The following is a 27,024-nucleotide window of genomic DNA, read 5'->3' as shown; positions in this document are numbered from 1 at the left end:
CTTTCATAACTTAAAAGGAGGGGGGAATTAAAAGCAGCCATGGCGGGCTCCAACTTTGATCAGAGAAGCAGCAATGGGTGGAGGAGGTGTCTAGCCCTTTACCCCATATGCTTGCTCTGCCCCAATTTAAATCCCCTCCCCAGTTTCTATTAGTGAGAACTATTCAGGTTCCATTAATAGCAGCTCAAGGCAGAAGCAATTTAGACTGAGAAAATGGCAATGACAGAAAAATCCCATAGCCATATGTACACCCTGCTTTTGTCCCTAATTGGGAACAAAAGCAGCTTATAATATCCTCCCTGCCACTGGTTTATTTTCACAACAACCCTATGAGATAGGTTAGAATGAACGACAATGACAGGCCCAAGAAGAAGAAGAGTTGATTTTTATACCCTGATTTTCTCTACCGTAAGGAGTCTCAAACCAGCTTACAATCTCCTTCCCTTCCTCGCCCCACAACAGGTGGGGCTGAGAGAGCTCAGAGAGAACTGTGACTGGCCCAAGGTCACCCACCAGGCTTCATGTGGAAAAGTGGGGAAACAAACCCGGTTCACCAGATTAGAGTCCACAGCTCCTAACCACTACACCATGTTGGCTCTCACATGCAAGGCCACCCAGTGAGCTTCCGTGGCAGAGTAGGGATTCGAACCCAGGTCTCCCAGATCCCAATCTGACACCCTAACCACTACAACATAATGGGGCTGTAATGGCTGCAAGCTGCCTCGATTCCATGTGGGCACAATGTAATGGCACTCTTCCCCTTGGCACATCTCCAACGAAAACTCTGTAGGGCTGGAGCCACAGATCTGTTCCACTAAGAGCAGCACTTTTCTCCTGGCCTAGGGAGCATTCCCCCGACAACAGGGTTCAGAAGAGGGTTCCTTGCATCAGGGAAATGGGCCTACAGGATCCCACCCATATGCCTTAAACTGGAAACTGCAGGGAACAAATTTCCATGTTAGGACCAGAAGTGCCTATAAGAATGGCAATGTCGTGCATCTGCTCCTGTCATTTTTGAAAGGTAGCGTATAGGTTCCTTCCTGCGGCTGCTTGGAAATCATAAAGTGTTTAGTTGTTTGTCCCCCTTCTTCCCAAGACAGTGAAACACTCAGGCCAGCAAAGGATGAGGTACATCCCAAGTCCTCACCTATGAGCTTCACGCAATAGAAAATCCAAAGGTATCTTTGACAGGCTGGAGGGCTCCAAGATGCCAACAGAGAGACACACTGTTTGGGAAGACGGTGTGGGACAGCACTTTCCCAGGAGAATTATTAAAATTAAAAATCCTCATCTACTTACAGGAAATTCTGAATGTAGAGCTCCTGGCGATTCCTAGAGCTACCCAGAAGGGACAAGGTTAGCTCTAGAAACTCTTAGATCAGAACTGACCGAAACTGTAAGATCAGAACTTCCAGTAAGTAGAAAAGACCTAACTTTTCTTTTTTCTCCTTAGGAAGATAGCACTCCCCCATTTGGCCCCAGTTTCCACCCACTGATCAGGTGAACATCAGAGGGCAAGGTAGAGTTGCCAACCTCCAGGTGGTAAATATGAAAAGATAGCACTAGGCTCAATAGTATATGCAAATTACAAATTTATATAAACAAGATAATAACTAACCAATACACAGTGTTCTTTGCAAATTTAAGCCTCGCAGGCATAAGAAATATTTCGCTTACAAGTTGATTGAATTTGTAAGAATTTAACAAAGCGTTTGTGCTTGTATAGAAAAAAGTACCTTTGTAAATATGTCTTTTTATGTATTCACATAGGTGGTAGTCAACACTGTGTATTAGTTAGTTATTATCTTGTTTATATAAATTTGTAATTTGCATATACTATTGAGCCTAGTGCTATCTTTTCATATTTACTAATTTATTTATTTATTATATTTATTTATTATTAATTTATTATAGCATAGGTGTTCTTTTTCTCATAACCTCCAGATGGTGGCTTAGGGTTACCAGGTCCCTCTTCGCCACTGGCGGGATGTTTTGGGGGCAGAGCCTGAGGAGGGTGGGGGAGGGGAGAGACTTCAATGCCATAGAGTCCAATAGCCAGAGTGGTCATTTTCTCCAGGTGAGCTGATCTCTATTGACTGGAGATCAGTTGTAATAGCAGGAGATCTCCAGCTAGTACCTGGAGGTTGGCAACCCTATGGTGGCTGGAGATCTCCCACTATTACAACTGATCTCCAGGTGACAGAGATCAGTTCCTCTGGATAAAATGGCCCCTTTGGCAATTGGACTCTATGGCATTGACGTCCCTCCCCTCTCTAAACCCCGCCCTCCTCAGGCTCCACCCCGAAAATCTCCAGGTACTTCCCATCCCAGAGCTGGCAACCCTAGGTCAAGGCCACAATTACCTGGAGGTCTCCCACCATAAGAGGGAAAAGGGAACCCTAGGAGGCAGGTAGATATCCACAGGGGAAAGGCTGCAACAAGGGCCTGAACTCACCTGTAAGCTCCTTGAGTGGTCCCTCCCAGCTGGCCCACGGCCCCTTGGCCGCCCAACAGCTGGAAGAGGGGGTTGTTGAGACGCGAGTACTGCAGGCCAGTGCCGCCCAGGTAGGACCCGCTGCCCCCGCCAGAGAGCTGCGCTGCCAGCACGCTGGGGTCCAGAGCACCTGGGAACGGGGGAGGGGGAGAGACAAGGAAAGAATTGAGCACCCTCAAGAACATCCTCAAAGTGGTCCCATCAGGGCCCAGAAGCTACCGGAAACCCAGAGAGACCACAGCCTTCCAAAACTGTGGGAAACATCAAGAAACGCAGCCTAAATACAAGACTCCCGGCAGAGGCACCCTGAACCTCTGCAAAGTTTGCAAAGTCACACAGTTTGTTTTCTTAGGATTTTCAGTTTGGGTCTCGGTGGTATACGGAGAGGGGGGTCCACAGGCGATCGTTGTTGAGGAGGACGGTGGGGGCTCTGAGCGGCAGCCCTGCCAAAGATGCCTCCTGAGAGCTCAAACCCTGCTCCCTTCAGCTGCCGATGCTCCGTTCCCGCAGTCTTACGGTTGCCATCTGCCCCGGGGGGGGGGGCAGGAATTCTCCCAGCATTCCAGCTGATCTCCAGACTACAAGATCAGTTCCCCTAGAGTAGGGGTTGGCAAACTCATTAGTCGAAAGAGCCAAATATCAACAGTACAACGACTGAGATTTCTTTTGAGAGCCAAATTTCTTAAACTTAAACTATATAGGTAGGTACACTGTTTAATTAACTTAATAAACTTTAATTAAAGTTTTAAGTCTTAATTAAACTATAGGTACACTGAATAAAACTTGATATACTTAATAGTGATCTTATTTATTGATAAAAATTAAATTGTAAGTCCCTGCCATTTCCCCCTCCCCGTCTGGAGTCCTCGTCTGGAGGCCTGGTCTACCGCCAAGAAAGCCAGTGGGTAGACCTGGCCTCCGGCTGAGTCCCATTGGGAGGCCAGGTCTACCCATTGGCTTTCTTGGCAGTAGACCTGGCCTCCGGAGGCCCATAGAAGCCAATTGGTAGACCTGGCCTCTGAAAGGGGACTTTTTCCCCTCCTCGGAGTCCAGGTCTACCGCCAAGAAAGCCAGTGGGTAGACATGGCCTCCCAATGGGACTCAGCCGGAGGCCAGGTCTACCAAAGGAAGCCCGCCCCGCCCAACAACTGATAGGTGGGAGGGGGGGCAGGAGCCGAGCCGCCCGCCCAGCAATCGCGCGGCTGTAGGGGAGGGGAGGCTTTAGCCTCCCAACCATTGAGGGCAAGGGAAAGGGGGACCCGGCCATTCTCCACGGCAGGGGAGGGAGAGACAGCGCGCCCGCTTGCCTGCACTCTCGCGCTCGCTCGCTCTCTCAGGCGCGCCGGCTCCGCAGCCCGGCTGCTGGCGCGAGCAGGCGTGAGAGCAGGGGCTCCGAACCAAGTTTGGAGAGCCGCACTCAACGGGCCAAAGAGCCGCATGCGGCTCGGGAGCCATGGTTAGCCGACCCCTGCCCTAGAGAAAATGGCAGCTCTGAAGGACAGAGGCCTTTCATGCAGGGACATTTCCATGTGGTCACCCCTGCCAACTGCTTCGGGCTTCCTTTTGATTATGCATGCCTTTTCCACCCCTCAGAAGTCTCCTTGCTTTCCCAATGAGTTTTGCTGCGTTTTCCAGATGCTGTTTTAGCCAGAATCTGGAAAGTGTTGGCAAAACGCGCCGGGAGAGCAAGGAGACCTCTGATGGGCGGGAAAGGCAAGCATAATCAAAAGGAAGCCCCGAAGCAGTCGGTGGGGGTGACCGCGGGGAAACGTCCCTGCAGGGTCTCTGGCATCACGTCCGTGCTCAGCCCCTTCCCCTCTCCAAATGCCAGCTCCCCAGGATCCACCCCCAAATCTCCAGGAATTGTCCAACCCAGAATTGGCATGCCTCCCCTATCCTAGGTAATTTGTACCGTGCATTGAGAGGGGGCGCTGTGCTGTTCTGGTGGCAAGGCGATCCCCACGCCTCCGGGGCAGACTTGCGGTTCTCTGCAGTCCGATTGAGCCCTGGGCAGAAAGGCAACAGGGAGAGAATCAGGCCTGGTGTGAACACCCAACCTTTGCTCCTTGTCCTTTGCAAGGAGCCTTGATCATCTCTTTTATTGTTGGTTTTACTGCACCCTGGCAAAAAGTGAGGAGGAGGAGAAGAAGAAGGAGAAGAAGAGTTGGTTTTTATACTCCGCTTTTCTCTACCTTTAAGGAGTCTCAAAGAGGGTTATAGTCACCTTCCCTTCCCCTCCCCACAACAGACACCTTGTGAGGTAGGTGGGACTGAGAGAGTTCGGAGAGAACTGTGACTAGCCCAAGGTCACCCAGCTGGCTTCATGTGTAGGAGTGGGGAAACAAATCCAGTTCACCAGACTAGACTCCACTGCTCATGTGGAGGAGTGAGGAATCAAACCTGGTTCTCCAGATAATTCTCCAGATTACAGTCCACCGCTCTTAACCACTATACCATGCTGGCTCTCGGTATCTGGTAAATCACTCCATCTCGGCATCTGTACATTTGCATTATATCTTGTTATGTTAGGCTAGACGACTTCTTTTATATAAAAAAAATGTTACTACTCCTCTTCTCCTTTGCATGAAATTTTATTTGCTTCATCGACAGAAGGAACAAAACGTCAGCAACACAAAAACAATAAGGCGCGCACACAACAAAGCACCACAACCACTAAGCACAGCATGTCAAATAAAGACTTTGCACTCTCCACAATGAGCAGAGGAGGAGCCAGATTCTTTGAACCCACTTGGGCTAAAAAGAAATCCACTCCACCACTGCGTGAGCTCCCCTCTGTTCTCCCGCTTCTCCACTCAGCATGCAGCCTACGCCTGTACCTTTAGCTGATCCTTCCACAAAGCAACAGTGACTTATATCCCATCAGGTGACGCTTTGTGACCCTCCTGAGGGTCCCGACGACCCATGGAGACAACTGCCCTAGCAAACGCCCCGGAATCCACCCCAGAACCGCAAGGCTTGTTTAACAGACTTGGAAAAACATTCCCAGCTTGCTACAGAGTCCCCTGCTATCCCTTATCTTTGCTTTGGCTGATGAACCTCCAAGCAAAGGGCAACCTGATTGCTCCATCTCTGGTAGGGCTGCCAGTCAACCAAAGGGAGAGTTGTGGGGTGGGGGGGAGTGTCCCAGGAGAAAAATGAAAAAACAAAGTCTTCAGCTACTTACCGGAAAATCTGACCACAGAGTTCCTGGCAATTCCTAGAAATACCCAGAAACAGAGTTCCTGGCAATTCCTGGACATACCCAGAAACAACAATAGTTCTAGCAGTTGCCAGGAACTCAATGGTCAGGAACTCTATGGTTAGAACTTCTGCTAAGCAGACGAAGCCTTGTTTTTCTTTTTCATTTTTCTCCCCAGCATGATTCTTCTCCCTCTTTGACCTGCTGATCAGCTGTGCATCAGAGGGCACGGGCTGCAATTGGATGCAGGTCTCCCGCCATAAATGTGCAAATGGGAACCCTAACCTCTGGCCTTCGCCCCCACAATGCGCTGACAACCCGCAACCTGTCCCCTGCTCAAGGACACCTCAGGAACCCAATAGCTCCACCCACCTTTCCCTGGGGTGTTTCCTGTGCCTTCCTAAAAAAGGAGAAAAGCAACACCAGCCCCAACCTCCCCACCTTTCTGCAGCAAAATAGGATGACATGAAGTTAAAAGGGAGCAGGATTGCATCCGTACAGGCAAAAGGAAGGGACATTTACAATCAAACACAGACCAAAGAGGACAAGACAGACCTTGACAGAGCTGCGGACGGAGAAGACACAGGAGGACGAGTCGGACTGGTCGGAGCCCAACACAATGACCTTCCGATCCGTTTTTTGGGTGAAAGTGAGCTGCAGAAAGACACAGACACATCAACGTGGGGGCACAGCTGAAAGGACAAATGTGCAGACTGCTTATCTGTGCGGGAAGTACTAAACCCATTCTTGGTCGGTTGGTGCTAGGACAGAAAAGAGCAAAGGGTAGAGAACAGACTTAAGATTTCTAAGACGTAAACATGCCTGGAGCTGTCAAACACTTGGTGCATCATCTATGGCAACTGGCAACTTTTCCTACACCAGCATCCAGAAAATCTTTCCATGGGAGTTGCCAGGGATCAAACCTGGGACCCTCTGGGCAAACTGTCTGCTCTGCTACTGAGCCACAGCCCCTCCCCTTTAAGACTGCCACAGTGGACTCATGGACACAGGAAGCTGCCTTATACTGAATCAGACCACTGGTCTATCATTGTCAGCACTGTCTACTCATACTGGCAGCAGCTCTACACGGTATCAAGCAGAGGTCTTGCACATCATCCACTACCTGATCCTTTCCATCAGAGAAGTGGGGGATTGAATCTGCATGCCAAGCAGATGCTCTGCCACTGAGCCACGGCCCCTCTTCACCCAAGGTGCAAGCCCAGCTGCATAACATGTGCTCCAGCAAGTCAAATGCTAGAACAGCCAGTGCAACATCTTGCTCCTCCCTTTATCCATCAGACAGGCGATCTGACTTTTTTGTGGGGGTGGGATGAGGTTTCGTTCATCTTTCTCATTGCCAAACAAATAAAACCTACAAGCACTGAAGAACATTTGCTAAATTGTTCTTGGGGTGGGATGTGTAGAGGAGATGATGTGTTAGTGACCTTACAGGTGCTAGCCAATAGGCACCCCTGCACGGCAGGCTGATGTTCTCCTGCTTATATATGACCATTCTGAAAACAATACAGAAGTGCCACTTTCAAAGCACACCCCAGGACAGAAGGAGGTCCCATCACTTTCAAAGTGTGACAACTGTTTTCACCCTACTATGGAAAGGTTTGGGGTATTAAGCACAGGACATGGCTAGAGGCGTTGGACCTTGAAAACGAGCAACCTGGAACAGGTAGATATGAACTTGGATTGAACTTAGATGAGATGTGGAAAAAGAAGCAAGTACTTTAAAAAGCCTGAAGGTCAACTCTCCTCACTGGGACTTCCCATCCACTCAGTTGCTGTTTGGCTATGGGGAACGGGAAAGTTTTTCCAGAGGAAAATCCCTGGTAGCCAAGGTACTGTCCGCCCCTGTGACAAAGAAACAAATGCACCGCACAGAGGAAATATGTTGTGTTGCATTTGCCAAACTGCCTCCATTATAAACGGGAAAAGTCCACTGGGCATCAAGTTACTTCTCTTTATTCTTCACCCCCAACTTAAACAAAACCAAAATACGTGGAACTTCACACACACACACACACACACACACACACACACACACACACACACATACACACACATGTTTGGGTTAGCTTTTAGGCTCCTTGGGGCAGGGACCTACTGTTTGCAAGGGTTTTTTGCACATACAAAGTGCCTTATTCTTTTGTAGTGCACTGTCAATCAATCAGTCTAAGAAATTCCACACTTCTGCGTCTTCAAAATGACACTGCTCCCCCCCCCCCGCCACATTGTCCTGCTCCACATTTTCAGACACAAACGCTGCCTCTGTTTCCCCTCTTCAGCTGGGCCTCTTCTCAGCCACACAGACGGGTTCAGCACTCCCTACACCAGGGGAAAGTTGCTCCTGTTGGCTTTCTGCCTGCTGCACAGCTGTTAAAGGCACTGGAGCTGTATCATGAAGTGGGAGGGTCAAGGCCTGGGATTCCTTGCATATAGGGTTGCCAACTTTCAGGTGAGGCCTGGAGATCTCCCAGCATTACACTTGATCGCCAGATGACAGAGATCAGCTCCCCTGCTGATTTGGAGAATGGACTCTATGGCATTATACCCTGCTGGGATCCCTCCCCTCCCCAAACCTCAGCCCCAAATCTAACCAGACGCTGGCAACCTTACATTGTGTACCATCACGGCATACCACCAGACTGTTCAGCGAACCCACTGGTGTCTGGAGTGCCCAGCCAGGGAATAGGAAAGCTGGCCTTCACGGAGATGGTGACAGAGCAGAAAATCTCCAGAAGTGCTCACCTGAGTGAGGGATTGCTCAGTGTCTGCAGAGTCCCCCCCATTCTCTTCTAAATACGCTTGGCCCATGTCCATTAGACGGTTTTTCTCCTAGACAGACAGACAGACAAAGAGATTACCTAAGAGCCGTCCTAAAGTCTGGGTTGAGAAGCGTGCCTTCCTTTGTGTCAGTTAGTCAAAATTTATTTCGATGCAAAATCAGCACCAGAAGAATAACAAATGATTAAAATACAATAAAATAAAAGCAGATTCATATAATGTGGCAAATATAAAACAGTAAACAAAAATTGGGAGGGGCACAAAAGAATAAAGCCCTCCCCCATCAACCAGGCAGAGCTGTTAGATTAGGGTTGCCAGGTCCCTCTTTGCCACCAGCGGGAGGTTTTGGGGACAGAGTCTGAGGAGGGTGGGGAGGGAGTTCAATGCCATACAGCCCAATGGCCAAAGGGGCCATTTTCTCCAGGGGAACTGATCTCTGTCGGCTGGAGATCAGTTGTAATAGCAGGAGATCTCCAGTTAGTACCTGGAAGTCGGCAACCCTACGTTAGGGCCTTGCAATCCCTAGGGTTACCAGGTCCTCCCTCTTCACCGGCGGGAATTTTTCGGGGGCAGGGTTGGGCGGCCGCATGCAACGTGCTTAAGTCACTGTCGGATTTACTCCCAGAAGTGCCGCATCGTGACGGGACGTTTTGCCACTCAAAGCCCCAGGTTGGAGTGGTCAAGCGTCCCATCGCGATGCGGTGCTTCCAGGAGTAAACCCAGTAGTGATGTAAGCACGTCGTGCGCAGCTGTGCATGTGCGCATATGCCTCTCTGAGCGGCCTGCTGGATTGGCGGGCAATTGCCTGATGGTTCCAGCAAGCTGGCAAGCCTACCAATCCAAAATGGCAGCTATTAATTGCATGCTTCTGGAACTCAGCTTCGATTTTATTTTTATCTTGATCCAGCCTTCTATTGTGAAATGCCACCCCCTGCCCACCTTGCTTTTCGCCAGTGTGGATCACATCCCTGTACCAACTGCAACCCGCTTGTACCCAATGCGCTCCCGTGCAAAACAACTCACATTATCTCCCACTCAGGATATTTGTGAGCGGGGAGGGGAAGCGGGAGCTCACCCTTACTTCATCTAAAGAAAAGGAAGCTCCAGGGACGTCCCGTTTAGACATCTGTTTCCCCGGAGTGCTTTGGAGACCACGTGGCGCCTTTGTGGTATTGCTTTATTAGCCATTAAGCATGGAGGCATATTGGAAGCAAGCTGGCTTCTCCCATGAAAGTTCAAATCCTGCGTCAGACTCACAAATAGCAATAGCTGCTGCTGCTGCCCCCTCCCCAAGCTCCTTTTTGCAGATTTTGTTGTAATATAGCTGAGGATACAATTTGGGTAGAAAATGGGTACGGGAAGGAAAGGGGTTTCTTAACCCTTTCTCTGGTGCAGTTTTTCTGATGAAAATATTCCTTTCTGCAGTTCTTTTAACTGCCACAGCAGGAAAGATTCAGGGAATTTCCTGCATTTTTAAAAAAGAACCCTGACCCCCGGACTCTGGTTTTCCTTTTTTAGATTTGCAGCATCAGTAAATGTATTGTGGAAATAGAACACACAAAAATCTGCTCAGAGAAGTTGCTGAGCTATGGGTATGTGTAGTTAGAAGAAGAAGAGTTGGCTTTTATATGCCGACTTTCTCTACTTTTTAAGGAGAATCAAACCGACTTACAATCTCCTTCCCCTTCCTCTCCCAGCAAGAGACGCCTTGTAAGGTAGGTGGGGCTGAGAGAGTTCGGAGAGAACTGTGACTGGCCCAAGGTCACCCAGCTGGCTACATGTGGAGGAGTGGAGAAATCATCAAACCCGGTTCTCCAGATTAGAGTCCACCGTTCTTAACCACTACACCACACTGGTTCTCATGGTTATGTTTGCCAAGGGCAGAGTACACATTAGGGTTTTTAATGAGCTCGAATTCCCCTCAACCACATAGCAGCCGTGAGAAATGGCTTTTTAAAAGTAATGCATAGAATGCTCCAGCAAAAAATGGGGAAATAACTCCTTCCCCTTCCCCCCGGCACTGTTTCCACTCAAGAAAATGGTGTGTGGGTGTGTGTGTGGGGGGGAAGCAGGAACCCTTTGCCCTGCGGTGGTGCTCCCAGACTGTTTGGGCTCTCCTTTACTTTTTAGAATCCTTTTTCTGCAGTTGGTACATAGCTGCAGGAAACTCAAGTTGGGTCTGGGGAACCAGGACTTAATTTGTTAAAAACCCTTTCATTTAGTTTGGCCTCAAGCAGGATTGCCAAGCTCCAGGTGGTAAGTACAAAATAAGAATCACCCGGTGCTGTAATGGGAACTTCAAAACAAAACAAATCACAGCACTCTCAATATTTAAACATGCACAGTTTATAGAAAATGAATCATACTCTAGAACATGACTAACTAACCTATATGATAACATGCAAAGATATGACTAAACACGCAAGAGGTACTGAACAGCAACTATGTACAGTATATACAAAAGACGGCATGGCCAAATTAGCCAAAATGGTCAAGATGGTCAAAATGGTCCCACAATGTACTGATAGTGATCATAGGTACACACAGTCCAAAGCCAAAAGCCACAAAACTGGCTTGAACAATCTCACGAATGTGACGGTTGTATTCCATTTCGCTAGTGGCTCCAATGACTAACCATTAACAGCTGGGTCTCAGAGGGAGAGGCTTATTTAAAAAGAATAGTTTAGCACAATATCTCTGCAGAAATTCTCTTCTTCCTGAGAGCACTGGACCTTTTTTAAGGCAATTGGGAATCTTCTTGAGACATGCAAGGTTTGTTTTAACTTTTTATATTCAATCTCTACTCTTTAGGAGTCTTATACATACATGTGCGTCCAATGATTAACTATTGACAGTTGGGTCACAGAGGGAGATGCTTATTTAGAAAAAATAGTTTAGCATAATATTTCTGCAGAAATTCTCTTCCTATTGTAAGTACTGGACCTTTTTAAAGGCAATTGGAAATTTGTTTGAGATAGGCAAGGTTTGTTTTTAACTTTCCATATTTAATTTCTGTTCTTTAGGAGTCTTATACATATATGTGCCTCCACTGACTAACTATCATCAGCTAGGTCTCAGAGGGTGAGGTGTACTTAGAAAGAATGGTTTAGTACAGTGATGGCGAACCTTTTAGAGACCGAGTGCCCAAACTGCAACCAAAAACCCACTTATTTATCGCTGAGTGCCAATGCGGCAATTTAACCTGAATACCACCCCCAGAGGGGGCCCAGAGGGAGAGGCTAGGGTTGCCAAGTTCCTCTTCGCCATGAGTGGGAGGTTTTTGGGGTGGTGCCTGAGGAGGGCGGGGTTTGGGGAAGGACTTCAGTGCCATAGAGCCCAATTGCCAAAGTGGCAATTTTTTCCAGGGGGAACTGATCTCTATTGGTTGGAGATCACCTGTAATAGCAGATCTCCAGCTAGTACCTGGAGATTGGCAACTAGTTCCTTAGTGTTTTCTCTCTACATATCAAGACAAATGGAAAGGTGTTTGGAGGATAGCTTGTGGGCACTTCAAAGGTGGAACAGGACTGCACGCCCTTCCGCCCGCACAGACCCAGAGGGCGCCGGAGAAGCCGCTGGAGGGAAGGAAGGAAAGAAGGGAAGGGAGGGGGAAAGGGAAGGAATGGAGGGAGAGAAAGAAAAAGAGAGAGAAAGGGAGAAAGAAATGGAGCAAGGGAGAGAAAGAAAAGGACAGAGGGAGACAGAAAAAGAAAGAGGCCATTTATGCATGGGAGGTTTTGCCTTGGATTTGCCACTCGGTGGGGCGCGGCGACAGGCTTGTGAGAGGCGAGCAGGGTGGGGCAGAGGGCGCCTCCTTCGCACCCACTGACCAGCCACGCCCCTCTGCCCGCACAGGCCCAGAGGGCGCCGGAGAAGCCGCCGGCCATGCCGAGTGTGGGCGCTCGGCTTCTGTTCCCCGCTCTCCCATTCGCCTGGCTGGCCGCGCAAGCTCCAGCGGCGGCAATGGCGGCAGCTTCTGTGGGAGAGTCTGGGGGCCACCGCCAATGATGTCGAAGGTTCCCCACCCCTGGGCTACAGCCTCCCCCATCCGGGGCAGGGCAGAGCCGGAAAGGCCAGCGGCTTAGAGGAACTGTGCGTGCCGGCAGAAAGGGCTATGCGTGCCGGAAGTGGCACGTGTGCCATAGGTTCGCCAACACGGGTTTAGTACAATATCCCTGCAGAAATTCTCTTTTTGAAAATACTGGACCTTTTTTAAGGCCATTGGAAAACTTTTTGAGACAAACAAGGCTTGTTTTAACTTTTAATACTTAATCTCTGTTCTTTAGGAGTCTTATACATACATTGATTATAATAAAAATAAAATATATTAAAATGTATTAAATATGTATTAAAATGAATCAAAAATGCTTTGAATATATAAAAAATCTTAATACATGCAATTCATACCTATAGGCTGATGAAGCCTCGTTTGGTGAAACGCAAATAATTACCTGGGATTTGCGTCCTTTTCTATGCGGTCCTGAACATCCGACTTGTGGGTCCCACCAGGAATAAGAAGTTACCCTTTTCAAGGGATTTTTTTGACCTTGGTACCACTAGCGAAACGGAATACAACCGTCACATTCGTGAGATTGTTCAAGCCGGTTTTGGGGCTTTTGGCTTTGGACTGTGTATACCTATGATCACTATCAGTACATTGTGGGACCATTTTGACCATCTTGACCATTTTGGCTAATTTGGCCATGCCGTCTTTTGTATATACTGTACATAGTTGCTGTTCAGTACCTCTTGCGTGTTTAGTCATATCTTTGCATGTTATCATATAGGTTAGTTAGTCATGTTCTATAGTATGATTCATTTTCTATAAACTGTGCATGTTCAATTATTGAGAGTGCTGTGATTTGTTTTGTTTTGAAGTCTCCAGGTGGTGGCTGGAGATCTCCGGCTATTACAACTTATCTCCAGGCGACAGAGATCAGTTCACCGGGAGAAAATGGCTGCTTTGGAAGGTGGACTCTCTGGCATTACACCTCATGGAAGTCCCTCCCCAAACCCTGCCCTCCTCAAGCTCAACCCCCAAAAGTTCCAGGTATTTCCTAAACCGAACCTAGCAGCCCTAGAGCTAAATGACCAGACTCTACCCAACTGACCTTCCTACCCTTCTGAAAAGTGCTCAGAGTTTGGCAAACCAAAGGAGAAAGGATTTCCCTAGCTATGTGAGAAGTATGCATTCAAAACTCATCTTCCTAGAAACATCCAGGAAAAGCAGAAGCCAGAATTTCTGTGGGTGTTTCGTTTTCTTAAATCCTCAGGCTAGAAAATGAGATTCAGTGATGGGGAACTAGGTTTGAATTCTCTTTTTATTGTCGAATTGGATGGGGAAGCAGGCTGGAAGGCAGGGGGTTGGGAAACACGGCTCAGACAGTCAGGCTCAGGTTTCGAATGCTGTTTTTATTGTCCAATGCGTTGGGGAACAGGTTGGTATGTGAGAGATTGGGAAACACAGCTCCAAGCTCCTTCCCTGGCTCTTGGCAAGGCTGGGAATTGCTTACCACGTTGAGACTCCGGACGGCCTCTCCCTTCTCCTGTTCAAATCGCTGGCTCTCGCCCACCATCTGTTCCTGCGTCAAACGGGCCTGCCCTTCCAACCTCTGCACCTTCCTCTGGATGGGAGGAGAGGACTCAGTTAGAACCCAAAGACCGCAGGGCAGGACAGAACTCTTTCACCTTTGCATTCCCTTCCACGCTAGACAGTGACTTCAAGTTCCTCTGCTATGGCTGTACCCTTCTCGGAGCCGATGAAGTGAACCCTGACCCACAAAAGCATCTCCTGGGATGAATTTTGTTTGTCTCAGAGATGCCACTGGGCTTCTTAGGGTTGCCATCCTCCAGGCACCGCCTGGGGAACTCCTGGAATTACAACTGATCTCCAGACTACAGAGATCAGCTCCCCGGGAGAAAATGGCTGCTTTGGAAGGTGGACTGTGTGGCTAGGGTTGCCAGATCCCTCTCTGCCACCGGCGGGAGGTTTTTTGGGGGGAGACTAAGGAGGACGGGGTTTGGGAAAGGGAGGGACTTCAATGCCATAGAGTCCAGTTGTCAAAGCAGCCATTTTCTCCAGGGGAACTGATCTCTATTGGCTGGAAATCCACTGTAATAGCAGGAAACCTCCAGCTAGTACCTGGAGGTGGCAACCCAAAATCAAAGCACTTCCGTGCCACTACCGTAAGGTTTGGAAATCAGCACAGGAACGATATAGTACAATGTAACAACAACTATATTGTGTTTAAACCTGCAGTAATAAACAAGCAAGTGGGAATACACACAAGTAGCACATTTACAAATATATTTTGTATACATTTGTAAATGTGCTACTTGTGTGTATTCCCACTTGCTTGTTTATTACTGCAGGTTTAAACACAATATAGTTGTTGTTACATTGTACTATACCTTTCCTGTGCTGAGTACCTGGAGGTTGGCAACCCTATCTGTGGCATTATATCCTACTGAGGTCCCTCCCATTCCCAAACCCCTAGTCTACCCACAAATATCCAGGAATTTTCCAACCTGGAGTTGGCAACGATACTTGCATTTAACTTTGCAACAAAGACTAACACAACCATCCCTCTGGAATTATGATACTGGAAGGCGTTGCCGTATTGGAAGGCCTTAGTCAATAGAGGTCTGGTGTTGTTTTTATTTTATTTTTAAAATACAGTTTTCAACAATGCACGAATTTTGAGTGGATGTATCATCTCAGCCTTTGTACCAAAGAATCAGTTTACAGATTAAAGGACCACATGAACGTTTTCCTCCCACTCACTTAGGGTTGCCAACCTCCAGGTGGGGCCTAGAGGTCTCCTCAAATTACAGCTGGCCTCTAAATGACAGAAAACAGCTCCCCTGAATAAACTGGCAGCTTTGAAGGGTGGGATCTGTGTTGTTATACCCTGCTGAGGTCCCTACCCTCCCTGAACCCCACCTTCCCCAGGCTTTACCCCCAAAATCTCCAGGAATTTCCCAATTCAGAGTTGGCAAGAGTACCCTCATTGCCAGGAAGCCAAAACCCAACTGTCAACAATTTATTGTCGAAGGCTTTCACGGTCAGAGTTCATTGGTTCTTGTAGGTTATCCGGGCTGTGTAACCGTGGTCTTGGAATTTTCTTTCCTGACGTTTCGCCAGCAACTGTGGCAGGCATCTTCAGAGTAGTAACACTGAAGGACAGTGTCTCTCAGTGTCAAGGGTGTAGAAAGAGTAATATATAGTCAGAAAGGGGTTGGGTTTGAGCTGAGTATTGTCCTGCAAAAGTATTGTCCTGTAAGTATCAAGATAATGTGCTAATGAGGGTATGGTATGTTAATATGGAACCATTGTATCCTGAAGTGATCTGTTAATGTGTGTAATCCAAAACTAATCTGTATGGCTATTGTTGAATGTTGTCTTTGTCTGGAGGTGTTTCAGGGCAGGAAGCCAAGCCTTATTCATTCTTAAACTCTCCTCTTTTCTGTTAAAGTTGTGCTGATGTTTGTGAATTTCAATGGCTTCTCTGTGCAATCTGACAAAATAGTTGGTAGAATTGTCCAGTCTTTCAGTGTCTTGGAATAAGACCCTGTGTCCTGTTTGTGTCAGTCCATGTTCAGCCACTGCTGATTTCTCAGGTTGGCCAAGTCTGCAGTATCTTTCATGTTCTTTTATCCTTGTTTGTATGCTGCGTTTTGTGGTCCCGATGTAAACTTCTCCACAGCTGCAAGGTATACGATATACTCCTGCAGAGGTGAGGGGGTCTCTTTTGTCTTTTGCTGATCGTAGCATTTGTTGTATTTGTTGTACAAACAGTGTTTAAACCCACCAAGAAAATACAACAAATGCTACGATCAGCAAAAGACAAAAGAGACCCCCTCACCTCTGCAGGAGTATATCGTATACCTTGCAGCTGTGGAGAAGTTTACATCGGGACCACAAAACGCAGCATACAAACAAGGATAAAAGAACATGAAAGATACTGCAGACTTGGCCAACCTGAGAAATCAGCAGTGGCTGAACATGGACTGACACAAACAGGACACAGGGTCTTATTCCAAGACACTGAAAGACTGGACAATTCTACCAACTATTTTGTCAGATTGCACAGAGAAGCCATTGAAATTCACAAACATCAGCACAACTTTAACAGAAAAGAGGAGAGTTTAAGAATGAATAAGGCTTGGCTTCCTGCCCTGAAACACCTCCAGACAAAGACAACATTCAACAATAGCCATACAGATTAGTTTTGGATTACACACATTAACAGATCACTTCAGGATACAATGGTTCCATATTAACATACCATACCCTCATTAGCACATTATCTTGATACTTACAGGACAATACTTTTGCAGGACAATACTCAGCTCAAACCCAACCCCTTTCTGACTATATATTACTCTTTCTACACCCTTGACACTGAGAGACACTGTCCTTCAGTGTTACTACTCTGAAGATGCCTGCCACAGTTGCTGGCGAAACGTCAGGAAAGAAAATTCCAAGACCACGGTTACACAGCCCGGATAACCTACAAGAACCAATGTCAACAATTTCTTTTGCACTCAGTAAAACTCTGGAACCAAAATAGCCTAAAACCAACAAACAAATGCATGGTGGCCCCACTGCTTAAAATTTACCATCACTCATTTAAAAACTGCCTCCTCCCCCAACTAGGGTTGCCAACCTCCAGGTACTAACTGGATATCTCCTGCTATTACAACTGATCTCCAGCCGATAGAGATCAGTTCCCCTGGAGAAAATGGCCGCCTTGACCATTGGACTCTATGGCATTGAAGTCTCACCCCTCCCCAAACCCCGCCCTCTCCAGGCTCCATCTCAAAAACCTCCCGCCGATGTCAAAGAGGGACCTGGCAACCCTACCCCCAACTAAGGCTGCTCTCCAAAGAATACTTTCCTACAAGTAAGACCCACTGAATAAAATGGGACTTACTTCCATGTAGACCTGCATAGGAGCACTCCCTAAAAATCTAGACAATTACACTTTCCATTAAATCGATTTAGCATTGCGGGTTTTGATTTTAAGGATCCAGATTTGCATGTCGCCTCCACGGCACATGGGCCTAAAGCTCTGACTCACAAGTAAGGCCTCTGCCTAGGGTTGCCAGCTCCAGGTTAGGAAATACTTGGAGGTTTTGGGGGCGGAGAATGAGGAGGGCGGGGTTTGGGGAGGGGAGGGACTTCAATGCCATAGAGTCCAATGGCCAAAGCGGCCATTTTCTCCAGGTGAACTGATCTCTATCAGCTGGAGATCAGTTGTAATAGCAAGAGATCTCCAGCTACTACCTGGAGGTTGGCAACTACCTGGAGGTTGGCAACACATGCTTACTGAACATACACAAAGGGCCGCACAGGAAAACAGTGGGCGAAGAAGGAACAACCCACACAACTTCTCCTGCCAAGACAGCCACTGGGGTGAGCTATAACGTCTAAGCCAGGGGTGTTGAACTCATTTGTTACGATGGCCGGACATGACATAAATGTCACTTGGTTGGGCCAGGCCATGCATCCCCAGCCCAGATCAAGGGGTGTGTGTGGCTGCCTTGGCTGGCTCGCGGGCCGGACCTGAGCTCTCAAGGGGCAGATCCCACCCCCAGGCCTTATGTTTGACACCCTGGCTCTAAGCCAGCTTGGAGGGCTTGCCAGCTTGGAGGGCTTTAAGAGGGGAGTGGACATATTCATGGAGGAGAGGGGTATTCATGGCTGTTAGTTAGAATGGGTATTAGTCATGCTGCATACCTATTCTCTCTAGTATCAGAGGAGGAGAGGGGTATTCTCTCTAGTATCAGAGGAGGAGAGGGGTATTCATGGCTGTTAGTTAGAATGGACATTAGTCATGATGCATACCTATTCTCTCCAGGATCAGAGGAGCATGCCTATTATATTAGGTGCCTTGGAACACAGGCAGGATGCTGCTGCAGTCATCTGGTTTGTGGGCTTCCTAGAGGCACCTGGTTGGCCACTGTGTGAACAGACTGCTGGACTTGATGAGCCTTGGTCTGATCCAGCAGGGACTTTCTTATGTTCTTATGTAAGCCCTGCAACTGGATCCCCAGGGATCAGGCCCGTGGATTCTTACCTTCCTCTGGTTAATGTTGTTCTGAAGCTGCGTGATCTCCTGAGCCAGGGCCTGGCAGGTGGCTTCTTTCTCCTCCTCCAAACGGCTGTCCTTCTCCAGCTGCTGGAACTCTAGATCCTCATAGCTCCGTAAGGCTCCATCAAGCATCTCAGATGTCTGGGGGAGATAGTCAGCATCAACTTCTGGCTTCCACCCCTTAGGGCAGTAGGACCCATCAGTTAGAGCCCATGTTTCTGATTAGCATATAATTGCAAGCAGGCAGAAAGTTCCAGGCTAAGAGTTTGAGCTGGTTTATGATCCTGACCTGGACAGCACAAGCCAGCCTGATCTCGACAGATCTCAGAAGCTAAGCAGGGTCGACCCTGGCAAGTATTTGGATGGGAGACCTCCAAGGAATAGAAGCTGTGTAATGTAGAGGCAGGAAAAGGCGGACCATCTCTGAACATCTTTTGCCTTGAAAACTCCACAAGGGATTACCATAAATCAGATAAGACTTGATGACAAAAAAAAAAAAACACAAAAGGGAGATCTTGGGCAGGAGAGGGGGGAAATCACACTGCAGGTGCTAAGAATGGAGGGCAGTGGAATTACATTGCTTGAATGCCCCCCCCTAAAAAAATCCTGCACATACAACATTAGCATTAGAGAGGAGATTAAGTTAGAACCCTGATACCTAGTTTTCTACATGTAGGGAGGATTTTTTTAAAAAATAAGGGGGGATATTTATTTATTCACTTCATTTATATCCCACTTTTCTTCCCAATGAGCACCCGAAGTAGCATACATTGTTCTCCTCTTCTCCATTTTATCTTCCCAACAACCCTGTGAGGTAGGTTAGGCTGAGAGTGTGCAATTGGCCCAAGGTAACCCAGTGAGCTTCCACGGCAGAGTGGGGCTTTGAACCTGGGTCTCTCAAATCCTAGTCCAACCACCACACCTCGCAGATAACTTTGCAATTGCCCCACCTCCAGTCTAAGAAGAGTTCTCTGCCTGCACCGTCTGATGTTTTCAACCCCTCTCCTGATGTTTTCAACCCTTCTCCGCACTCACCTCCTGAAGCTGACTCTGCATCCGCTCCCGCATGGATTCGGGCTGGTTGTCGAGATGAGTCTGCGACTCAGCATGCTGCCGCTGCAGTTCCTCAACCTTGTGGCGTTCCTCCTGCAGCCGCGCCTTCTCCTGCCAAAAAAAGAGGGCAGGGTTAGAGTTGCCACATTCCCATGGGAAAACACATATCCAGTAGCATCTTCCTCAGCAGGCAGAGCTTTAACCCCTCAATGAGAAGCGATGGCCTTTTATCCCTCGCAATCACCCCTCCGACGACTTCGGGCCTTTGTTTGGTATGCATGACGTTTCAGCCCATCAGAAGTCACCTCGCTCTCCCCCTGCGTTTCCCCGCGTTTTCAGGGACCTGTTTTATCTTGAATTTGAAAACACGGGCAAAACAGCAAGTGAGGAGAGGAGAAGGGCAGAGGGAGAAGTCTGAGGGGGAAGAAAAATGAGGAGAGACGACAGAATGAGAAGGAAATGGCAGGAACGTGGGCAGGCACCACAAAGACAAGGACATCCAGGAGTTCATGGAAATAAGCAAGACTGCATGGAAATAAGCAAGCCTGCAGGCCTCTAGTTTTTAAGGAAAGCAAATTCTGAGTCAAGGCCAGTCTTGTCTACTCTGACTGGCAGCAGCTCTGCAGGTTTTCAGGTGGTTTTCCTATCATTTGCTTCCTGATCTTCGTAAGTGGATTTGCTTGGGATTGAACCTGGGACCTTCTGCATCTACTGAGTCACAGCCTCATCCTCTAAAGCATTTGAACGCATGAAGCTGCCTTACCCTGAGTCAGACTGTTGCTGTTAAGGTCAGTATTGCCTACTCAGACCGGTAGCAGCTTTCCAAGAGCCCTTTCACATCACCAACTACATGATCTTTTTCACTGGGGGTGTGGGGAATTGAACCTGGGACCTTCTGCATGCCAAACCGATGCTCTGCCACTGAGCCATGGCCCCCTCCCTTACAAATGAAGACATGAAGCTGCCTTATACTGGATCAGACCACTGATCTATCATAGTCTGTATTGTCCACTCAGATTGGCAGGGGCTCTCCAGGGATTTAAACAGAGATCCCTCATATCATTTGCTACCTGATCCTTTTAGCTGGAGATGCCAGGGATTGAGCCTGGGACCTTCAGCATGCCAAGCAGATGCTCTGCCACTGAGCCACGGCCCTCTACAGTGCCATGAGAAACATTTGGTTAAGTTGTAAAGGGAAATCAGTAACAGACCTTTGCCTTTGTGCAAAGTTGGGGGTAAACTCTGAGCTTCATATGATTGTGCTTTTCAGTGTCAGCTCCTTCTCCCCCCACCATACACACCTTTTTATTTTATCTTTTTAAATCCAACTAAACGAGCACAATGGTGCATCCCCGCACTTATCTCCAACCGTGACCAGTTTGTGCTTTGCCTCCATTTCAGAAATTAAACAGAGGGAGAGGTGTACACAACGTGAATTGTGTCCTCAGCTGCCCCTGGAGGCAACTGGCAAGGAGTCAGGCTGAAAGCCACCCAGGGAAGCCGCCCAGGAGGAGAAAGCCGGCATGCCACTCCTCACCTTCTCTCGCTCGGCTTGGCACCTGCGCTCCGTCTCCACCAGCCGCCTCTGCAGCTCTACCAGCCGCTCCTCTTCCCGCCGCAGCTCCTGCCTCTCTCCCTTCAGTTCTCCTTCCAGCAAGGCCCCTTCCAACTCCAACTGCTGGGGAGGGGAACCATGTTAAAAGTTCTGGGTGCAAATCCAGTCTGCGCGGCACCAACGGCCTGCAAGCCTCTGCGCAGCCACCAGGGGGCAGAGGTGCAAACAGACATGCAGATAAAGGGGGACAGAAACCCCGGGAGATCCCATCTCCCTAACCACTGGGATGCACTCCCCACAGTAGGAGAGCCACAATGCAGGGTTCCCCTGTTCTGTGGAAATAGCCGGTTCCAAACTCTTGTCTTATCTGTGACTTTCCCCCAATCCTTCCCCTGCCTTCCCCTACCTGCCAGGGAGCAGCGCCTCTGCAATACCTGTTTGACAGGTGTCGCTGGCTGCCCTCCAGACATCCTTGTCCCCGTGACACTAGGGAGGGAAAGGAACAGGCCTGGACGTACCTCGATGTTCACCTCCTTCTTCCGGTGATGCAGCTCCTTGATCCTGTTCTCGAGAGCCGAGATCTTGCTCAGACCTTGATAACGGGGTGGCGGCGGGTGATCACATTTCGTGGGACACCCATTTCTTCCTGCGCTGGGACTCTCATACTAGGAAGGAAGCACAGTACAATTAAAAGTCAATCATACACAAGGGTGGCATGTGTTCCAAATGAATTCTACATGCCATTGTAGTTACTCGGTCTCAAAAAGGGATATCGTATAACTGGGGGACATACACAAAAGGACAGCTGAAATAATCAAGGGACCGAAGCACCTCCCCTTCGGGGAAGAGAAATGTTTTGGCGTTTTTCCATTTAGGAAAAAGACAAATAAGGGCTCATTGAGATGAGACGTCAGAGATTTACGACTGGACCTCAAGACATCTCTGGGGTAAAAGTAAATCTTCCTTAAAACAGGCTTAGACAGCTTCATGGAGGATAGGTCTGTCAGTGGCTACTAAAGGAAACCTCCACATTCATAAGTAGTAAACCTCTGAACACCAGTGCCAGGTGGTAGCATCAGGGGAAGGCCTCAGCCTCGCTGCCCTGTTTGTTGGCCCTCCAGAGAAACTCATTGGTCTCTGTGTGAGGCAGGCTCCTGGACTAGATGGACCACTGGTCTGGTCCAGCAGGGCTCTTCTTATGTTCTTACAGTCTCCCTTAGGGAACTCAAAACAGAAGCTCTGAGATACCACTTAGCCATGTTCTTATCAGTACTCCTTAGCAGTTTACTTTCAGCTCTAAGATCTCTTTAACTTTCTTTAAAAGTAACCATGGGATGGGACCAATTTGGATCAGGTCTGCAATACCGGGACGGGAGGATAAGTCTTCCCTATCCCATGACATTCTCCAGGTACAAAATGCATCCCCCCTCCAGCATCAATTAGACTCAGTAGAGAAAAAAGACTGGCTAGACAAGCAGCCTGTCTTTTTCCTCTTTTTTGCCATCAAGTCACAGCTGATTTATAGCGACCCCATAGGGTTTTCAAGGTAAGAGATGTTCGAAGGTGGTTTGCCATTGCCTGCCTTTGTGTCACGCCTCTGGTATTCCTTGGAGGTCTCCCATCCAAATACTTACCAGGGTCGAGGCTGAGAATGTGTGACTGGCCCAAGGCCACCCAACAAGTTTCTATGCCTGAGGTGGGATTCGAACCTCGGTTTCCCAGATCCTTAACCACTACACCACTCCGGCTCAATGTTCTTTTTTCTTACTGAGGCTAACAGTCAATTGGGAAGGGGGATGGGAGATGCTGTATGTGAGAAATGCTGCAAGAAAGGCATGACTACTTTTAAGAAAATTAAGGACATTAGATGATTCCTAGTGTTTTCCTAAGCAGAGGTACAGCCTTGTAAGTCCAATGAAAACATTTGCTTTAGAAGGGTGTAACTCTGCTTAGGATTGCAAAGCCATTCATAGATATCTTGGCTAGGTGTGTCCTCGGTGTGGAGAAGATCATATCTGTGCCATCTTCATCTCCATGAAAGCGATACAACTCTGAAAAATTCTATTTAGAGTGGGGATATGAACATATTGCCACAATGACAATGCATAGTATGGCACCCTGTTCTGCTGTTAGCTATAAACACTCTGGGGCGTGAAATACAAAAACTCAATAGCCCACTAGTCCGCTAACACATTTTATGTAGTCATAACAATCACACCGTTCCGAGCTTTATTTATGACATCTCTATTCTCCAAGGAAGTGTGCATGGCTCCCTTCCCTGGTTGATTCGCACAACAGCCCTGCAAAGTAGTTTAGGCTGAGAGACAGTGGGTTGGATCCAGAATGAATTTTCTACTAGCGGAAGGCAATTCCATCAGAATTTTCCTGCCTCCCTCTCTCATACTGATCTCCCCAAATGCTGTATCTGCAGAGGACCCTCAGCAAATCATGGGGCTGCAGCAGGAAGGGGGAAGTGGTGGGAAGGACCCCTCCCCTTCTGTTAGTGGAGATTTAGTCTGGATCCAACCCAATGACTGATTCAGTATCCCCCAGGGCCAAGCTAGGATTTGAACCTGCATATTTCCAGTCTAAGGTCAACGCTACACTATATCATACTGGCTCATTTTGACTAGGAGCTAGTGTGGTGTAGTGGTCAGAATGTCGTGCTAGGAGTGGGAGAGGCCTGGGTTCAAATCTTCCCTTTTCTACAAAGCTTGCTGGGTGACCTTAGGCCAATTACTACCACTCAGCCGAACCTACCTCATAGGGCTGTTGTGAAGATAAAATCATAGAATCATAGAGTTGGAAGGGACCACCAGGGTCATCAAGTCCAACCCCCTGCACAATGCAGGAAATTCACAACTACCTCCCCCCCTACACCTAGTGACCAGAAGATGGCCAAGATGCCCTCCCTCTCATCATCTGCCATAGGTCACAGAATCAGCATTACTGACAGATGGCCATCTACCCTCTTCTTAAAAACCTCCAGGGAAGGAGCGCTTACCACCTCCCGAGGAAGCCTGTTCCACCGAGGAACAGCTCTAACTGTTAGAAAATTCTTCCTAATGTCTAGACGGAAACTCCTTTGATTTAATTTCAACCCTCTGGTTCTGGTCCGACCTTCTTGGGCAACAGAAAAAAACTCGGCACCATCCTCAATATGACGGCCTCTCAAGTACTTGAACATGGTTATCATATCCCCTCTCAGTCTTCCCCTCTTCAGGCTAAACATACCCAGCTCCTTCAACCTTTCCTCATAGGACTTGGTCTCCAGACCCCTCACCATCTTTGTTGCCCTCCTCTGGACACGTTCCAGCTTGTCTACATCTTTTTTAAATTGTGGTGCCCAAAACTGAACACAGTACTCTAGTTGAGGTCTAACCAGAGAGGAGTAAAGCGATACCATCACTTTGCGTGATCTGTACACTATACTTCTGTTGATGCAGCCCAAGACTGCAAGTCTCCCCCATCCTATAATTATGAATTTGCAGAACTTTACATTTGTCTTTGTTGAAGTGTATTTTATTAGTTCAAGCCCACTTCTCCAGCCTGTCAAGATCATCCTGCATTTTGGCTCTGTCTTCTACCGTATTTACTACCCCTCCCAATTTAGTATCATCTGCAAATTTAATAAGCATCCCCTCTATTCCTTCATCCAAATCATTTATAAATATGTTGAACAACACAGGGCCCGGCACAGATCCCTGAGGAACTCCACTAGTCACTTCTCTCCAAGTGGATGAGGAACCATTAACTAGCACTCTTTGGGCATGATCCGTCAACCAGTTGCAGAAAATGGAAGACATAAGCTCCTTGCAAGGAAAAGGAGCAGAATATGGCATTTGATATATAATTGAGCTTCCTGAAAATCTCAACTTTCAGTTAAAAAAGAAGCAGCAGCAAGTTTCTAGTGTTTATGGTTGCAAATATATGCTTGAAAACAGATAGATAATGCTTGCGGGAATCTCAAAATCCAGAGGGATTGCTGAATCTGATTTCCAGTGATTGGGAGTGGGGCATTGATGCCTTAATCCCTCCCTATGATTAGGAAAACCAGAATAAATTATGCAAAATTGCAAAATTATGCAGAATTGCCCAAGTAGCATAATTTAGACAACATTTCATTTCTGCCGATGTGACTGCTTTTAACACATACTGTTGCTAGGGTTGCCAGCTCCGGGTTAGGAAATTCCTGGAGATTTGGAGGTGGAATTGAGGGAGGGCAGGGTTTGGGAAGGGGAGAAACCTCTGCGGGGTATAATGCCACAGAATTCACTCTCCAAAGGAACCATTTTCTCCATGGGATCTCTTTCATCTTGAGCTTAGTTGTAATTCCCGAAGGCTGGCAACCCTAGCTGTCGCAGTCATAAATCCTTAAAATACACCACCCGTTCTGAACATGTTAAAACGCATTTTGAGCAATAAACATAGCGTGAGCAGACGTTATGCTTAATGCCAAAAAAGACGGTCCATTATGCTTAATGCCAAAAAAGACAGTCCATACCCATTTATTTTTGGATGAAACCCTCTTATTACAGCTATTGCAGTTAGTACTGTACAGAATTCACCAGGCAGTCAATGAAACTAGCCAGCTGGTGAGATCATATCCATTACTGAACAAAGAGCAAAACTCCTCTAGCAAAGCAGCTGATCCTCATTAAAACAGTCCAAAAGCACCCCAAACAGCCTGCAGCGAACACATTTTGCTATATTTTTGGTTAAGCATACACCTACAAATGTAAATGGCAAACATGACAGGTGTTTCCAGAGATACGCATCATACAGGCACATTGATCAGAGTCAGGCTGCCACTCCCTTTACTCAAATGTGGGGTTGCTGAAATGAGGCAGGCCAATCCTGTTTGTGCCACATTTTCGAAAGGTGAACGTCGAGCCAGAATGCTCATTCACATTACAAATGCCTTTCTCTTCGCCTCCTCTTTGGCACAGGTTTGGAAAGCAAATGTCTCAATTCCAATATGAAAACACCCTTTGATCGCCCGTTCCGGCGCTCACCCCTTTCTGGGCGCTCTCCGTGCTGCTGGCCTCATCATCTTCCATACTGTCACTGGAGTTGCCCCCGGGACTAGAAACACTCTCCGAAGAGAGCAAGTCTCCTCTTGCACTACCCCGAGTCAGGGATCCCTCCTTCTCTGGTGACCGATGGCATTTCAGCAGACACACATCCTCCAAATGAGCCTTCTCCAAGGCAGCTGGACAAGGATATGCTTCCGACTGGCTGAGCACCCCCATGGCATCTGCATTCTGGAGAACCATTTTTCAAGGACACATGATCTGCAACCACAAAGAAGAAATCTGGTGCTATTATTCTTGTTCATTATTGCTGCCTTTGCCTGAAAACATAAAAGCCCTGCAAGATCGGACCAAGGATCCACCAAATCCAGCATCCTATTTCACACCAGCCAAATGTTCCAAAAAGTCCAGAAACAGAAACCTGCGAAACATTCTTGGGGAAAGTGAAGGGGTAGTAAAGACCATTGTTAAAGGAGTGAGGATTTTGCTACATGCATTCAATACAAACTATACAGAATGGAGGCGTATAACATTTTAATCCATGCTGTCCGGTCTTAATATACCAAAACTGAAAGCAGAGGGAATGAAAAAGTACTGGGAAATATATTTGGTGGAATTCCTACTATCTCTTTTTTATTTTATTTACTACCTTTATTTTTATTTACTACCTTTTATTTATATCCTACCTTTATCCCCAACAGGGACCCAAAGCGGCTTACGTCATTCTCCTCTCCTCTGATTTATCCTCAAAACCACCATGCGAGGAAGGTTAGGCTGAGTGTGTGACTGGCCCAAGG

The 27,024-nt window shown here is 47.7% G+C and overlaps 1 protein-coding gene across 1 annotated transcript in view; it reads right to left on the bottom strand.

The window, feature by feature from the left end:
- The window catches only part of PHLDB3 (pleckstrin homology like domain family B member 3), a 35,090-nt gene extending 8,618 nt beyond the window's left edge, over positions 1–26,472 (bottom strand). The window contains exons 1-10 of the mRNA XM_056847161.1: positions 26,210–26,472; positions 21,713–21,859; positions 21,177–21,314; positions 19,622–19,750; positions 18,572–18,727; positions 14,003–14,113; positions 8,454–8,540; positions 6,249–6,347; positions 4,407–4,500; positions 2,456–2,624 (exon numbers count right to left, since the gene is read on the bottom strand). Of these exons, the coding sequence (XP_056703139.1) occupies positions 2,456–2,624; positions 4,407–4,500; positions 6,249–6,347; positions 8,454–8,540; positions 14,003–14,113; positions 18,572–18,727; positions 19,622–19,750; positions 21,177–21,314; positions 21,713–21,859; positions 26,210–26,470 (1,391 nt within the window). The 5' untranslated portion in view covers positions 26,471–26,472. The remainder of the gene's footprint in view (positions 1–2,455; positions 2,625–4,406; positions 4,501–6,248; positions 6,348–8,453; positions 8,541–14,002; positions 14,114–18,571; positions 18,728–19,621; positions 19,751–21,176; positions 21,315–21,712; positions 21,860–26,209) is intronic.
- Between the last annotated feature and the right edge of the window lie 552 nt (positions 26,473–27,024).

The sequence above is a fragment of the Euleptes europaea genome, chromosome 3, assembly GCF_029931775.1.
Source record: "Euleptes europaea isolate rEulEur1 chromosome 3, rEulEur1.hap1, whole genome shotgun sequence".
Lineage (NCBI taxonomy): Eukaryota > Metazoa > Chordata > Lepidosauria > Squamata > Sphaerodactylidae > Euleptes > Euleptes europaea.
This window is presented reverse-complemented; position numbering and strand designations above follow the sequence as displayed.